This window comes from Entelurus aequoreus, linkage group LG03 (genome assembly GCF_033978785.1).
Source record: "Entelurus aequoreus isolate RoL-2023_Sb linkage group LG03, RoL_Eaeq_v1.1, whole genome shotgun sequence".
Lineage (NCBI taxonomy): Eukaryota > Metazoa > Chordata > Actinopteri > Syngnathiformes > Syngnathidae > Entelurus > Entelurus aequoreus.
Window position 1 is genome coordinate 56,231,406 of NC_084733.1, and position 17,797 is coordinate 56,249,202.

The 17,797-nt window shown below is 40.6% G+C and overlaps 2 protein-coding genes across 2 annotated transcripts in view; one reads left to right on the plus strand and one right to left on the minus strand.

Annotated features, from left to right (window-relative positions):
* Nucleotides 1-4,004: 4,004 nt before the first annotated feature.
* The window catches only part of fsip1 (fibrous sheath interacting protein 1), a 118,133-nt gene continuing 104,340 nt past the window's right edge, over nt 4,005-17,797 (minus strand). The window contains exon 10 of the mRNA XM_062042241.1: nt 4,005-4,663. Coding sequence (XP_061898225.1) covers nt 4,586-4,663 — 78 coding nt within the window. The 3' untranslated portion in view covers nt 4,005-4,585. The remainder of the gene's footprint in view (nt 4,664-17,797) is intronic.
* LOC133647160 (uncharacterized) lies at nt 9,820-11,043 on the plus strand. The gene is made up of 2 exons (XM_062043303.1): nt 9,820-10,596; nt 10,699-11,043. Exons 1-2 carry the CDS (start codon nt 9,820-9,822, stop codon nt 10,933-10,935), a joined length of 1,014 nt encoding a protein of 337 aa, XP_061899287.1. The 3' UTR covers nt 10,936-11,043.

Here is a 17,797-nt window from a genome sequence, read left to right on the forward strand (position 1 = left end):
AAGTACAAGCTAGCCTTGACGCGCTGAAGGTACGGACTGCTGCTGAAGCAGCAAGCGCTGAGGCTGAAGTCTTGGAAGCCCATGAGGATGAATTTGGAGAGCCTTCAAGGCAAAGTGTAACAGGTTTGGCTCCCTATTCTTCTCAGCAACGCACTAGGGAATATGTGCAACAACATTCTGTGGATCATGGTCAGCAACAACTCCGACATCCAAAACAAAAAGCCGTTTATTCACCAGAGCGCCAGCAGTACAGGGACAACGGTGATTCCGTCTTATCGCCAAAGCGCCAGCAATACATGGGCAACGGTGATATGGAAATGCACGGTGTGGATGTAAGCAGTTGTACAGAAAAAAACAACTCTTTTCATTTTTTGCACAAATGGCAAGGGGAACGCCAGAGCAGACCCACCACCCACAACCGACAATGCCCTGGAAGTCATGTGGAATTCCCTCAAGAAAGATATTTCACCCAGCAACGTGACTTCGCACGCCCCCGAGACCAGCAGCCTAGCCACCAAGGTGCATTTAACTACATGCCCCCACGTGATCAATCAAACTTAGACCAATACCTCATTCGCAAAGAAATAATTAGCACTGGTCTCCTGATGTTTGATGATAGACCTGAGAACTACTGGGCATGGAAGGCTTCCTTTATCAATGCCATTGGCAGCTTGAACCTCACCTACAGCCAGGAGTTAGATTTAATGTCCAAGTGGCTGGGACCAAAGTCTGCAGAGTTGGCCAAACGAATCCGTTCAGCCCACATCCATGAAGCTAAAGAAGGACTCTCAATGTTGTGGAAGAGGCTGGAGGAATGCTATGGGTCAGCTGAAATCATTGAAGATGCTATGTTGAAGAGGTTAGAGGAATTTCCAAGGATTGCAAATACGGACAACCAAAATTACAGGACCTAGAAGATCTATTGCTAGAGCTGGAAGCAGCAAGAAGAGATGGATTCCTACCTGGACTTTCTTACCTCAACACTCCCCGGGGAGTCACTCCTATAGCGCAGAAGCTCCCTATATACCTTCAGGAGAAGTGGATCTCAGTTGGCTCGAAATATAAGGAAGACTTTCAAGTTCGATATCCTCCTTTTCACGTCTTTGTACAGTTTATTCAAGACCAAGCAAAGATACGAAATGACCCCAGCTTTTCTCAGCTTGGTGGTGGTTCAAACAGGACAGATAAACTACAGAAAGAAATCAAACAATCGGTGTTCAACAGAAAAACGGATGTGTCCAAAGCAGATGCAGGCAAGCAAAACAAGGAGGAGAAAAGGGTTGACGATCCAGACAGAGTGTGTCCTTTACATAATAAGCCCCATCCCCTTAGAAAATGTTATGGCTTCCGCAACAAGAGCTTAGAGGAGCGAATAGCCTACCTCAAAGAGAAACACATCCGTTTCAAGTGTTGCGCCTCAACAAGACACTTTGCCAAGGACTGTGATAAAACTGTGCAGTGCAAAGAGTGTGACAGTAGTAGGCACCCAACTGCTTTACACCCTGGCCCAGCAGTAAGAAAACCAGAGAGCTCTGCTGTCATCAAAGATCAAGGCAGGGAGCGAGAAGAGAAAGAGCCTCCAGAGGTCAAGTCAAAATGCACGGAGGTGTGCGGGAAGGCAGTTGGCGCCCGATCATGCTCCAAAATATGCTTGGTCCGTGTATACCCTGCAAGTCAACGAGAGAAAGCTGTTAAAGCATATGCTGTCCTCGATGAGCAGAGTAACAGGTCGCTGGCCAAGAGTGAGCTATTTGACCTGTTTGGCATTGGATCAGGTGCCACTCCTTACACCCTTAAAACATGTGCAGGGGTCATGGAAACATCAGGAAGACGCGCAAATAATCTTATTGTAGAGTCAATAGATGGCAGTGTACAGATCCCACTGCCAACATTAATTGAGTGTGATATGATGCCCGATGACCGTGCAGAGATCCCCTCAGCAGAAATAGCACATCATTATCCGCACCTCGAGCCAGTGGTAGATAAAATACCAGCTATTGATCCTGACGCAGATATTGTCATGCTTCTCGGCAGAGACATCCTACGTGTACACAAAGTACGTAGACAGTACAATGGACCGAACAATGCACCATATGCTCAGAAATTGGACCTCGGCTGGGTCATTGTCGGAGACGTAGGTCTAAAGGGAGTCCACAAGCCAAGCAGCATTAATGTCTATAGGACCAATGTCCTACCTAATGGACGGATGTCGTTTCTGAGTCCATGTACAAGTGTTATTCATGTGAAAGAAAAGTTCGACAAGAACACACCAAGGTCACGTAAAGAGACAGGTCTCCTGGAAGATAACACTGATGAACTTGGAAGCAACATATTTGAGAGGACAAAGGAGGATGAAAAAATAGCATGGTCTATTGATGACAAAGCCTTCCTTGAGATCATTGACAACAATGTCTACATGAATGATGCTAACACCTGGGTAGCACCCTTACCATTCCGTTTCCCAAGACAACGTCTGCCGAACAATAGAGAGCAGCGGCAAAACGACTGTCATATCTATGTCGCACACTGGAAAGAAAGCCAGTTATGAAAGAACAATACAGAGTTCATGCAGAAAATCTTTGAGTCAGAACAAGCACAGCTAGCTCCACCATTGAAGGAGAAGCAAGAGTGCTGGTACCTACCAACCTTTGGTGTCTATCACCCTCAAAAGCTGGATCAAATATGCGTGGTGTTTGATTCTAGTGCTAAACACGGAGGCACTTCCCTCAACGACGTCCTCTTGAAAGGACCAGACCTGAATAATACCCTTCTTGGAGTCCTTATTCGCTTCCGCAGAGAGCCGGTTGCAGTGTCCACCGACAAACAACAGATGTTTTACTGTTTCACAGTCTGGAAAGAACACCGTGACTTTCTAAGATTTTTGTGGTTCGAAGACAACGACTTCACAAAACCAGTGACTGAATACCGAATGACGGTGCATGTGTTCGGTAACAGCCCTTCGCCAGCTGTGGCCATTTATGGCTTGAGAAGGGCAGCTGAAGAGTGAGAGAGAGAACAGGGTACAGATGCCGAGCAGTTCATAATGAGGAACTTCTATGTAGATGATGGGCTTGCTTCATTCTCCAATGCTGAGGAAACCATCACCGTACTGTCAAATGCAAGGGAGATGTTGGCAGAGTCAAGCATCAGGCTACATAAGATAGCATCTAACAGCAACACTGTGTTGGATGCTTTCCCCCCAGAAGACCTTGCCAAAGGCCTTAAGGATCTCGACCTGACATCTGATCTACTACCACTCCAACGCAGTTTGGGCCTCAGATGGGACCTTCAAACAGACAGTTTCTCCTTCTGTGTGTCTGACAAAGAAAAGCCATTTACAAGAAGGGGAATCATTTCAGTGGTCAACAGTCTCTATGATCCCTTGGGGTTCGTGGCACCTGTCACAGTTCAGGGCAAGGCACTCGTGAGAGATGTCTCCACAGAAGAGTATGATTGGGACACTCCGCTACCAGAAGACAAAGCAATCCAGTGGAATGTCTGGAAAGATTCCCTAAAGGAACTTATGCAGCTCCAGATCCAGAGAACCTACATCTCTGTTTCTCTGCTCGCCACAGTATACAGAGAGATTTGTGTGTTCTCAGATGCATCAACTATGGCTATATCAGCTGTAGCATACCTCAGGGCAATCGATACAGAAGGACACAGCCATGTCGGGTTTATCATGGGGAAATCCAAGCTGGCTCCACGTCCTGCTCACACTGTCCCTCGTTTGGAATTGTGTGCAGCCGTCTTGGCAGTGGAAAGCTACCAATACAACAAAGATGACGGGGAGAAGACGCAGTCGAAGTGGAGGCACGTAAAAAGACCGCATCATGAAGAGACGGTCAAAAAGCAGCTTGATGATGGTCTGTAAAACAAAATGTATGCAACATTTTGACCAAAGAACCACCATTACATGTTATGTAGACCACAATGAAGTGTTTTATTTGTACAAAAAAATAATAAAATAAAGACCCTTTTAATGCACCTTATATTTCGGTGCACCTTATGGACTGAAAGATAGGGTTCTTCAAAAAGAGAACTATAAAAATTGTGCAACACATTTTGAGATTGAGTCACTGCTCTGTATTGAAATTAACCATTACAAATGGAGTGTAAATGCACATACTACCACAGTTGGACTGCTGTAGAAACACTCTGCAGCTGTAATAATTAAGTTTAATGACGTCTAGGATATTTATAAGTACAAAGTACTGCTTTTCTTCCCCATGCTGATTTAGCAGCATTAATACATAAACAATTGTTTTTTTATGTATATATTTATATATTTCTGTTAGAAAAAGATATGTACTTAAAGGGTACTGCAGAAGATGGAATGCTCCTTGGCTGTATCAGTTTCACGCATGTACTACTTATTTATACGTCTCCACATTGGTGGCCAAAAGGCAGTGAATCATCGGTGGTTTTATGAGCTAAAATGACATCTTGTGACAATGAAATGCATGTACATTCGCTAGACTTGCTTCTGACTTAGAAGGCAGGAAGAGTGATCTCAGCGATGGCGCGTCATTTGATGGCCATCTTGACAGCAGGACCTGGCATGCAGGAGGTCCATGTGTGCGTCTCAAGGTCCTGGCTCTGTCAGCTCACAAGCATCCAGCAGGCTTAGTAACTGCTGCTCACTGAGGGCCTCTGACTCGCTCTGCAAGAAGACACAAGTACTGGACACTGCATCGGCTCATATGTTTCAGCCTTTGTGTGTATGTGTTCTGCACCAGCCAGACTTTTACAGCCACTCAGACACATACAATAAAGCGTGTCTGTTCCTAATTATAACGGGGACAGACAATATTTTCCATCTTCCATAATCTTCCCTAAACGCTGTTGCATTACAAACATTCTTTACCAGGCACATGCTCAGGTTTCGACTAATCACTGCAAAATTTCGCTTGATGTTGGACGACCCCGGGTAACAGAGGTGGTTTATTTTGTAGTAATGTATGGCACAGACATTTTTTTTTTCACTGTCCAAGGAAAGAACCTCCAATTGGATACAAGAATCGTTTTTGTTTTTTCTACTGAAAATCACATTCCACACAAGGACAGTAGACCTCCTGTTATAATATAAGCATGTGTACTTTAACAATGGCAGACCTCCACTTGTACTGTACTTACTGTACTCACTTCAAGCAGGTCCACAAATTTAAAGCCTGTACATTAGTTATTCTAGTTTATTGTCAGTTTGTTATTGTACTTAGGTAGTGTGTAAGTTAGTTAGTGTAGTTAGTTTACTGCCGTTTCATTGCGGAGCACTTAGAGGGCAGCCTTCAGGTCATGGAGTCATGGGCCCGTGTTAGTCATTTATGACCCTTCAATTACCCAGACACTGCATATCATTTTCTCTGCAGACGGGAGTCCGCAGGCACTGTGGATGCATTCCAGCCTCCACGGGACCACTGAGGCCTTCCCATGCTTTTACCCTTTCACACGCATGTAGCAGTGTGGACTTGACCTTCCACATTCAATGGCAAGGGGGTATTCACATTAGACATCGGTTTTTAGTTGTGCATGCATATTGACATTCTTTCCAATACATATTTCATACTGAATACAGAGTGATGTTCATATAAAGTACAAATAGCCCTAAACACAGAGCATTGTAGAACTTTGCTTTCATAATGTAGCCTACAGTACAGGCCAAAAGTTTGGTCACTCCTTCTCATTTCAATGCGTTTTTATTTTCATGACTTTTTACATTTTAGATTGTCACTAAAGGCATCAAAACTATGAAGTGAAAACTATTTCAGGTGACTACCTCTTGAAGCTCATTGAGATAATGCTAATAGTGTGCAAAGCAGTTATCAGAACAAAGGGTGGCTATTTTGAAGAAACTAGAATATAAAACATGTTTTCAGTTATTTCACCTTTTTTTGTTAAGTACATAACTCCACATGGGTTCATTCACAGTTTTGATACCTTCAGTGGCAATCTACAATGTAAATAGTCATGAAAATAAGGAAAACGCATTAAATGAGAAGGTGTGTCCAAACTTTTGGCCTGTACTGTATGTTAAAGTTGTTAAAATTGACCCACCTACAGACAAAAGTACTTGGACAGGCAACTATGACACTATTTGGCAAGAATAGAAGTAGATTTGTAGCAGCTTGATACATGAGTCTCTAAAAAAAAGCAATAGCTGATAATAATTTGGGATGTGTCAGTATTTTCACTGTCTGCAAAAAGAGGCAGTAAAAATATCTCACTGTCAAATGTTTCTCAACCGGGCCAATAGCCATTGCAATTGAGACCGACTAAAAGTTTAAGGGACCGTTACATGACGTGGTTTCAAACTTGTTCTGTCCAGCCAGTCAGGCAAATGATATTGTCTATGTGTATGCCAATATCTGCTGTACATATTTACTTTACAAAAGAGAAGTCTGGGATACTTCTCTTGTTGCCCTATCTGTATTTGACTTTATTAAATGGATTGTTGGTGCAGCCGGACTGGAGCAGGAGGGGATATAAAGTAGAAAAAAAAGAAGACACAGGGGGAAATGACGGGGTAAAGAGGGAGATAAGACAGAACAACAACAACAACAGAACTACATTATCAAATATGATATGTATAAATATGACACCAAAAATTATAAAGAAAAAAGAGTAAATAGTATTAACACAGAAATGACAATTACAAGTATCAGACTACACATAGATAAATATAAATACCATTAGAAATAACAATATTGATAATGAATAATAACAATTACCTCTATCAACATTAATGTGTTTGACGAAACACATTAATCTGAATCACATTAAAACTGACAACTTAAACAACATGATAACAGTTTTGGGCCATTGCTTTTTGCACAAGAGGGTTTTACGGTATTATTACCCAACAACAACCACCACATACAATTCTAAAAACAAGTATTTTTTCTTCCGCGATACTGTATCTGGTAATACCAAAATTATTTGCTATTTTTACGGAGTGCGGCTGCAAAATAACCCATGCATGGGGCCAAAGAAAGTCAGCACTTTGGTTAAAAAAAGTGAGAAACATTATTGCATTTGAAGTAGACCTATTGTGATTTTAATCTACATTTAAAACACTTCCCTGTGGTCTAGATATGTGATGGATATGCTTTGGTGTAAATTTTGCATGTATTTCAGTTCAGTTCACTTTCAGTTTATTTCAAACATGCATACGATACAATGTATTGCATCACTTATTTCCAGTTGTTTCATTACAGCACGCCCGAAAAGGAGTAGGAAGAAGCAGAGCTTATTTAATCCTACCCCTTTTCATATCATATACATTTTATCCCATTTGCTTGTTCTCTGTTTGTAACATAACAGTGAATAAATAAATAATACACCATAGTGAGTAAACAAATATGAAATACATAAATAATCGTTTTTTCTCAAAAAACAAACAAAAAAAAAGGTTCAAGATGTTCATCATAATTGTTTTTCATTGTACTTTGTGAACACTTGTAGTCATACCAAGTCATACCGAGCCATACCAAAGACTATACAAATGGGACCCATTACCTCCCTGCTTCGTACTCAGCATCAAGAGTTGAAATTGGGGGTTAAATCACCAAAATGATTCCCAGGCGCGGCCACCGCCGCTCACTGCTCCCCTCACCTCCCAGGGGGTGAACAAGGGGATGGGTTTAATGCAGAGGACAAATTACACCACACCTATTGTGCGTGACTATCATTGGGACTTTAACTTTAACTTACCTTGTAGTTTGAACAGTCTCTTAAACAGGATCATATTGGTGCTTTTGTTTGATTTATTTGCTTAATCCATTCCATAATTTAAATCCACATACTGATATGCTATATGTTTTAAGTGTTTTACGCGCATACGAAGGTTTTAAATTAGATTTTCCTCTAAGGTTATATTTCTCCTCTTTTGTTGAGAAGAATTGTTGTACATTCTTGGGTAGCAGGTTATAGTTTGCTTTGTACATAACCTTAGCTGTTTGCAAATGTACCAAATCATTGAATTTCAATATTTGTGATTCAACTAATTATGGGTTTGTATGTTCCATATATCCAACATTATGTATTATTCTAATTGCTCTTTTTTGTAACACCGTTAGTGAATGAAGCGCACGTTTGTAGTTGTTTCCCCATATTTCTACACAATAACTCAGATATGGTAACACTAGCGAGCAGTAGAGAATATGACGTGATTTTTGGTCCAGAACATGTTTTGTCTTATGCATTATTGATGTGTTTCTTACTACTTTATGTTGTATATTGTTTAGATGAGGTTTCCTGTTCATTTGTATCATCTATAGTTACACCCAACAGTCAACAGTCACATTTGTAACAAATTTTTGGAGTCTGTCTGCAAGCTGTTTGTTTGTGGAGGTGTTTCCAGATTACAATTGAAAACCATCCCCGCCCAGGCTCTTCAAAAGTATCAGAATGTATCTTTTAAAAAAAGTACACTGTTTGAATATATATCTTGAAGACAGACATCAATACTATTTATTTTTGAGTCAAAATATAAAAAATAAAAAATAAATAAAAAAATAAAAATAAACTTCATAAACAATTTAAATATATAGATTTGCCATTCACAACATGCCCACTCTTGTTTTACTATGCACATACCAAGATTATATGAAAATAATACTTGATCCCACTTTTTCTTGTGTTTCCTCAAACCAAGTAGTAATGTCTTAATGTTGCAGCCTAGTTTTGTCAAGTCCATTTTGTAGTGGCCCAACTGTTGTGGAGAAAAAAACAAGGAAGTATTTATTTCATAGACATATGATCAGGCAAAATACATGAAACGAGAAAGAATATACGCAAGTTCTAGCGTCAGTAGTTTCAGCTGTGTGGGTTCACCTGAGGGGGATAATTTCCAATAATGCCCACATACTGTAAGTACGTCCGTCAATGTTACCCAGTAGGGATGTAACAATAAACGGTAATGATATCCGTGGTAAAACTCCCGACAGTTAGTATTAACGTTTTAAAATAAAATTATCCAAAAAACGATAATAACTGATAACTGCACTCTGACAAACCCACAGACTAACTGGCGCCAGTTCGCTAACTTGAATGCTAACATGAAAACAAGAGCCGTTAACGTCTTTCCCCATTAAGTTTTTTTTCCCCTGGTGTGGGATCTGAGCCGAGGATGTCGTTGTGGCTTCTGCAGCCCTTTGAGACACTTGTGATTAAGAGCTATATAAATACATTTTGATTGATTGATTGAAGAAACAACATACGTACCCCAATCTAAACTTATATAAACACATTGCTGTCTGAGCAAACTACCACGTTCAATTGTGCTGTCTCTCACAGGGATCGATCTTTCCTCTGAGGAAAAAAGACAGACATGTTTATACGATGTGTTCAAGGACAACTGAACAGAGTAGGACAAAAGCCCGCCAAAAATAATAAATAATAATAATAATAGATTTTATTTGTCATGCACTTCTCATTTAACCCTCCTGTTGTCCTCGGGTCATTTTGACCCGCCACTGTGTTAAAACCCCCCAAAAAATCCCCTAAACAATATTTTTTTAACTTTAAATTGTATGACTTTTCCTAGATTGGCACCAACAGTAGAAAAGGTGAAATGTTGCTTTTATTCACATTTCCATGTAAGCTGTACAAAAAAATGTACAAAGGTGGTCTTCGGGTCAAAATGACCCGTGAGTCACAAAATGTTGAAATCAAAGTCACAGCGTTATTTATACATCACAGAATGTTACAATGTTTTACTTGTTATAGTCCATCGGTAGCAGAGCTCTTTTTCTGTGGATTTCCAGAGATTCTAAAGGTGCTGCAGATCACAGGGCCTCAAATTCTGTCTGTGCTGAAGCAATGAGTGTGCGTTATACCGCTGAAGAGGCTCTAGAGCTGATTTTTTCAGATGTCCAGCAAGACAACTCTGATTCAGAAAAGGAAGTGGAGGATGTATCAGAAGAAGAAGATGGGGAGGAATACAATCCAGAGCATGATGAATCATCTTCAGAAGAAGAAAACCCTGAAGCTGAAAGAGAGACTTTCCTTTCAAAAAATGGCAACATAACATGGTCCTCAGCAGCCTATGACCATCAAGGCAGGCAGGCAGAACAAAACATCATAAAGATGACCCCAGGACCCACAAGGTATGCCATTTCCCATGCCCATGCCATTGTCTCTACATTCTACCTGTTTATCACACCAGCAATTGAAAAAATTATCCTGGAGATAACAAATTGGGAGGGTTTTCGCAAATATGGAGACAGCTGGAAAAAGATGGATCAGACTGACCTGCAGGCCTACTTAGGGCTGCTAATCTTAGCCGGTGTATACAGGTCCCGAGGTGAGGCTGCAACTAGTCTATGGGATGCAGAGAGTGGAAGGCCAATTTTCCGAGCCACAGTGCCACTCAAACTCTTTCACACCTACTCAAGACTGATACGATTTGGTGACCGTGAGTCAAGACCAGCAAGACGTGTGACAGACAAACTTGCAGCCATAAGAGAGGTCTGGGACAATGTAGTTCTTCTGAGCACACTGCACACAGATGGTAACGTTAGCGATCGTGAGGACAGGAAGCCAGTCATCATCCTAGACTACAACCGCAACAAGGGAGGTGTGGACAACCTAGATAAGGTAATTGGAACATACAGCTGCAGAAGTATGACTGCCCGCTGGCCCCTGGTCATCTTCCACAACATCATTGATGTTTCCTCCTACAATGCCTTTGTGATTTAGAGAGAGATCAACCTGACCTGGATGTCTCGTAAGCAGAACAAGAGGAGGGTGTTCCTGGAGAAGCTGGGAAAGGCACTTGTAATTCCACTCATTGGAAGAAGGAAGCATGTCTCAGCAGCAGTTGTAAAAGCTATTCAGAGTCCAGGAGCTCCTGATCAACCTGAGGATCCAGCTACCACAGCCACTTCCCCAGCTAGGGCAAGTAAGAGGAAGATATGTCAGTTCTGCCCTCAATAGAAGGATTGTAAAACACATACTGTGTGCTGCAAGTGTAAGAAATATATCTGCAAAGGCTGCGCACTTGCATACTGCTCTACATGTGCCAATTAGGGTTAGTTAATTAGTTGAATGGGTCATGTTATTTTTCATATTTTTGTATTGTACATTGTCTTCAATGGTTCACTGGAGAAAGAAAAGAAAGAAACTGAGCCATTGGGATGGATAAAAATGCATTCAAAACACACATTTTTTTGCTTTTCTTAAGGTATAGAAATGAAGTGAAGAGGGAAAACTCAGTTATTCACACATTTTATGGTGAATGACAAGTTGTTTCTTCAAGCAAGATGAAATTTGGTGTTTAAATTCAATTAAGCTGCTTATATTAGGGATTTTGTGAGGACGGGTCATTTTTGACCCGGAGGACACGGGGTGTATACAGGAAATGAGGACAACACAAGGATTACATTTTAAAGTGATACAGTACAAAGCAATATTTAAAACAATAAAAGCTTAGCTATTAGGATAAAATATTAAGGGCCTGATTTACGAAAGGTTTGCATGTACTAAAACATGTGCAAACTTGATAGCACACAAAAAGTTGATCTACTAAACGTGTGCAAAGTGGATTGCGTCTATTAAGTTAGCAGAGTAAGACGTGCAATCCATTTTGTGTCTGTCTTCATTAATATGCAAAATATATGCTGATCATTAAAACGGCCACACCAGAAGAAAATGCTAATGTAATTATTCAGCACACGCATTGTGATTTATCAACACTCATCGTTTTGGGAGCAATTTTTTGCGTTTTATTTATCACGTGTCAGAAGGACGTGCAAACTGCCAGTTCCGCACACGGCTGCAGAGACAGTGCTCGCGCTGCACAGACAGATGATGGACAAACAAGAATCCTCCGTCCTACATGTGTGTGTCAACATTTTGGACTGTCAGAAATGAAAAATATTAAAAGCCTACTGAAACCCACTACTACCGACCACACAGTCTGATAGTTTATATATCAATAATGAAATCTTAACATTGCAACACATGTCAATACGGCCGGGTTAACTTATGAAGTGCAATTTTAAATTTCCCGCTAAACTTCCGGTTGAAAACGTCTATATGTGATGACGTATGCGCGTGACGTCAATCGTTGACACGGAAGTATTGGTACCCCATTGAATCCAATACAAAAAAGCTCTGTTTTCATCTCAAAATTCCACAGTATTCTGGACATCTGTGTTGGTGAATCTTTTGCAATTTGTTTAATGAACAATGAAGACTGCAAAGAAGAAAGCTGTAGGTGGGATCGGTGTATTAGCGGCTGGCTGTAGCAACACAACCAGGAGGACTTTGACTTGGATAGCAGACGCGCTAGCCGACGCTAGCTGCCGACCGCACGGATGATCGGGTGAAGTCCTTTGTCCTTCCGTCGATCGCTGGAACGCAGGTGAGCCCGGGTGTTGATGAGCAGATGAGGGTTGGCTGGCGTAGGTGGAGCGCTAATGTTTTTATCATAGCTCTGTGAGGCCCCGTTGCTAAGTTAGCTTCAATGGCGTCGTTAGCAACAGCATTGTTAAGCTTCGCCAAGCTGGGAATTATTAACCGTGTAGTTACATGTCCATGGTTTAATAGTATTGTTGATCTTCTGTCTATCCTTCCAGTCAGGGATTTATTTATTTTGTTTCTATCTGCATTTGAGCCTGATGCTATCACGTTAGCTCAATAGCTAAAGAGCTTCGCCGATGTATTGTCGTGGAGATAAAAGTCACTGTGAATGTCCATTTCGCGTTCTCAACTCTCATTTTCAAAAGGATATAGTATCCGAGGGGGTTTAAAATACAAATCCGTGATCCACAATAGAAAAAGGAGAAAGTGTGGAATCCAATGAACCCTTATACCTAAGTTACGGTCAAAGCGAAAAAAAGATATGTCCTGCACTGCACTGTAGTCCTTCACTCTCACGTTCCTCATCCACGAATCTCTCATCCTCGCTCAAATTAATTGGGTAATCGTCGTTTTCTCGGGCCTAATCTCTCTCGCTGCATTGTAAACAATGGGAAAATGTGAGGAGTCCTTCTTTCGGTGACGTCACGCTACTTCCGGTATAGGCAAGGCTTTTTTTTATCAGCGACCAAAAGTTTCGACCTTTATCGTCATTGTTCTCTACTAAATCCTTTCAGCAAAAATATGGCAATATCGCGAAATGATCAAGTATGACACATAGAATAGATCTGCTATCCCCGTTTAAATAAAAAAAGTTCATTTCAGTAGGCCTTTAAACCTATCGTCTATTTAGCATTTTCCCTTTATAATGTTATTGCTGCTGGATGGCTTAAACAAAAAAAAATTCAATAGATACCTGTTGGTGTCTGCTGACGGATATTTTTCAATGTCATTATTTTTTTTTTTATTTAGGAAATATATTACAATAACATATCTCATACAACTTAGATGTCTTTCATTGTGCATTTTTTTTTCTTCGCGTTTGAGTCATTTCAGACGCACAAATGCCCTGGTGATGAGATCCATAGCCTCGCGCACAGAATAAAGTGTCAAGAGTGCATATGTTTCTGTAGTCTAGATTGCGATTCCGAAAAGGTGTTACAGATTATAGATGTGTGCTGCTGTTTCAACACATTGCACACAGGTAGGAGCAACATGAATTTGCAGAAAATGTTCTGCACAGTGGTGAAAGCCCCGTATGCACACACAATCCTCATTTAAATAAGGGGGTCTGCACCACTTTTTAATTGCACACGCAGTGTTAGGAGATCACACGCAGGGCCGGCCCGTGGCATAGGCCGTATAGGCAAATGCTAAGGGCGCCGTCCATCAGGGGGCGCCACGCCAGGGCCACAAATGTTGGAGAAAAAAAATAAAAATAAAAAAATAAAAAAAGTTGGTACTATTATTTCTAAATACAAAAAATAATCCCACATTAATTAAAATGCAAAGTAAAGCCTATTTAATAGAAATATTATTTTTTACAACATTTACCCACCCCGCACGGTGCGCCCCCTCCCTTCCCGTATCATGACTCTTTTTGTACATCACCATATCAAAAAATCAACACAAGATGTCAAAACGGCCAAAACTGTCAGGTGCCCAGGGAAGAAAAAAGAGAAAAGAAGAGGAGGAGAAATGAGAAAAACACAGAGGTAGCAGGTAGGTAATGTTAGCCTACATGAAATTATTTGTCTGTTACAGAATGTGATAGTAACCTGGCTTTTTAGCATTAAGCTAATGTTACATGATTCAGCAATTGCTAATCAATAAATAGCTAGTTCTGTTTTAACGTCGGGTTAATATTGTGGAGGGGGCTAAATTGTTATGGAAAATAATAATGTAACGTTAGGTAATTACAGTACTCCCACCTTACATTCCTCAGGGACATTTGTATTAGATCTTTTAAGCAGGTGTTTTTTGTTTACATTGTTATTGCCTTCTGGTTAGCTAATGTTTGCCCTGCAGGTAACAGTCACCTTTCCACTCCTTTATATATTAGGTATAGTTTTAAGCCTAGTTGTTAAAGTGCACATCATTAATGTTAATTAAGCAATATCACATGAGAGGGAATGCTGTTTTTTTAATTTGAGCACTGCTGTGATTCGGTTAAAGATAAATGATAAATAAATGATAAATGGGTTATACTTGTATAGCGCTTTTCTACCTTCAAGGTACTCAAAGCGCTTTGACAGTATTTCCACATTCACCCATTCACACACACATTCACACACTGATGGCGGGAGCTGCCATGCAAGGCGCTAACCAGCAGCCATCAGGAGCAAGGGTGAAGTGTCTTGCCCAAGGACACAACGGACGTGACTAGGATGGTAGAAGGTGGGGATTGAACCCCAGTAACCAGCAACCCTCCGATTGCTGGCACAGCCACTCTACCAACTTTGCCACACCGTCCCATAATCATAACATAACATTCTCATATAATATATTATACTGTTACTTTGCATTCTGCTATTCAGCATTTCACTGTAATGATGACAATAAATTGAATCTAATCTAATTTGCATATACAGCCATCTCTTCACTTGATGAGAGATTTCAGAGCCTTGGAGAGGTGAATGACAAGTTTGGAGTACTCCTCAATTTCCACAACTTACAAAAAGAAGAGCTGCTAATAAACACAAAACATGCATTTTTTTATGCATTCAATTTATTGTGGTTATTTAAAACATATACCTTGGTGAAAAGATTTCAGTGTGTGAATAATTATGTTTGGACACATTCAACAATATTGCAGTAATGATAATAACTTTGATAATTTTGGTCACAATTACCACAATATGAAGTTGTAATATCATTGCATCACTAAAAACCTCAGAGGCATCTAAAACTGTATGCCTAACATAAACTTTATGATTTGATGCTTTGACATTGTTTAATATAAGTTTCGAACACAGTAACAGCATTTATGATTAAAAAAGACGAAAATCCTTATACAGTAGGTGCACTTGAAGAAAAAACGTGCGGCTCTCTCCTCTCCTCCCTATCTGCTTCTCTCCAGCTTCTCCAGCAAATGTCTTCAATTAAGTTACGAGTGATGTTAAATGTTAATTCATCCATTTATTTCACATTGTTTTCTGCTTTCAAAACTATAATTATTCTCTATAAAATGTGTTTCATGTTAATAATTTTGGTGGTTTGGGATGGATCAATTGGATCTAAAAAATGTATGTGTTGTGACAATTTGCTTCAGTTTCCATACAATTCAGTTTTCAACGGATTACCGGTAACAAAAACCAAGGTACTACTGTATCTTGGTTAGCACATGTGTGGCCATTTTGTATTGGTTCAAATGTGAGCCACAGATTTACATTACAAAAGTATACTCAAAAAAGGGTTTCCGATAAAAACCAGCCAAGTCAAGTCAAGTCAAGTCAACTTTATTTGTATAGCACATTTTCAACAACTTTTTAGATTGAACCAAAGTGCTTTACAGGTTAAAAAAGCATGGAGCAAACAAAGAAACAAAAAACTAAGCAAAACAAAAAACAAACAAAGAACATAAACAATGAATCTGCTAAACAAGATAGTGCAAATGCAATACGGTAAAAGGGGTCGAATAAAAAGTTTAAAAATTTGCAGAATAAAAATAATAATAATAAAAGTGCGACAAATTGAAAAATACAACTAAAGCGAAGGGGTGGGGGGGGGGGCTAGAAATGGTGGCCTAGTGGGCGGACTCAGCTCGGGTCAAAGGCCAGCGAGAAGAGGTAGGTCTTAAGGAGGGTTTTGAAGACCCCCAGGCTCTGGGCTGACCTAATGTGGAGGGGAAGGCTGTTCCAGAGCTTAGGGAGTACCAGGAGTAAAACATGCTACTCTACGTCATTTTTTGGTAGGTTTGAGTGAGTGAGCTTGTTTTGCTGCCATTTTAAGAGACTGTTTTCATGTACAGTAGGGTAGGGATTCATATAGCTCCATTCCTGGGTGATCTCGAGTGACAGGAAGGGGAGAGGGGTTAATCATTTTGCAGTGCAGTCTGGTGAAAATGATGGAAAGCGCCACTTTACATAGGAACTGACGCTGTGGTCAAAAATAATCTTGCAAAAAACACATTTCAAGATATTTAACACAATTCATGTGTCAGGTAAACAAAATGACAAATGGGGCCATACGAATCCCCCTTCCTACTGTAAAGGAACCCTAAAACGAAAAGACTCAAGAAGGACTTTTTTTGTACTGCTGTGTCTGTGAAAGTTTGACCTCGGTTGAGCCTGACACTGGGAGACCAAGGGTGTTTGTGGGGGACTGATATGTGTTTATCTTGTCTGTCTCGAGTCTACAGACCCAGCCAGATCATCTAAAAAAAGAAAAAAAAAAAGAAGAAGCTTTCTCAGCGTTTCTAAATCCAGGACTTAAAAGTCTCAGCATTTGATTCAAATAACAGGCGAGGAAAAAGATTTGTGATATGAGTGAATTTCCAAAGACAACACACAACATGTGTGTGTTTGAAGCACTTCCGGGCAGCACTGGGCTAGTATCGACAAGACAGAAAATCCCCAAGAAGAGAGATTATTAGATCTAGAGAAAAAAGTGGCCTTTATTTCTTGTGGTTATAGAAGATTAGCTGCATTTCTCATTTCTTTTCTTTCTCAGCTTTTTTTTTCCACCTGCTCTCCAGAACCAAAATTTTATTGTTTCCAGCAGCTAGACACAAACCATATGCACAGAAAATATGTCTCTGCACTTGGCTCTCATGGATGGAGTCATTTGTCATTTGTCAGTGACGCTGTTAAACTATAGTACTTCCTGAACTCTGGACCTTCCAGGATGAAGCTTCTCTTTGGTATTACTTTGGAAGCGATTTGACAAAGGTACAGTAGTTTTATCCCGCAGCAAGCCACACTATAATGGAGCAGCTCCTCTACAGAGCTCACTTTCCAGCTCCTGTACACGCCTTACAAAAGTGTTGCCGGGTGGGTTAAGCGGCTCAGCTTTCATGGTCACTGACTCGAGTCCCATAATTCAACTTTATGGTCCAACACACCCGCGGGGCCACTTCTCACTGCTACATTCTATCCATGTGCTCCCTCTGCACGTGAGGAATTCCTCACAAGGAAAGCCAGCAATGCCTTCTTCATTAGTGGGGCTGATGACATCATCACAGATTTGTCAGTTGTCAAGGTGATGTGATGTGTCTGGGGAACCTCCATTCTGTAGTTACTGTCATGAAATCAGCACTCAAAAACACCTTATCCTCACTTCACCTCAGCGCTCAGACATATTTCACCACTGGAATGATCCTTTTATAAAAGTCAGCTTTCAGCAGGAGAAAGGCTCACATATTTTTGTTACTGGCTCTGCATGTGCTGTTTTCCTTCCAAATATTGAAACATAGAATACCTTGCAACCACCAAAATCC

Coding starts and splice junctions, on each gene's coding strand:
- LOC133647160 (XM_062043303.1), top strand. CDS start 9,820: ATGAGTGTGCGTTATACCGCTGAAGAGGCTCTAGAGCTGATTTTTTCA. Junction 10,597..10,698: donor GTGTGGACAACCTAGATAAG/GTAATTGGAACA, acceptor TTTGTGATTTAG/AGAGAGATCAACCTGACCTG.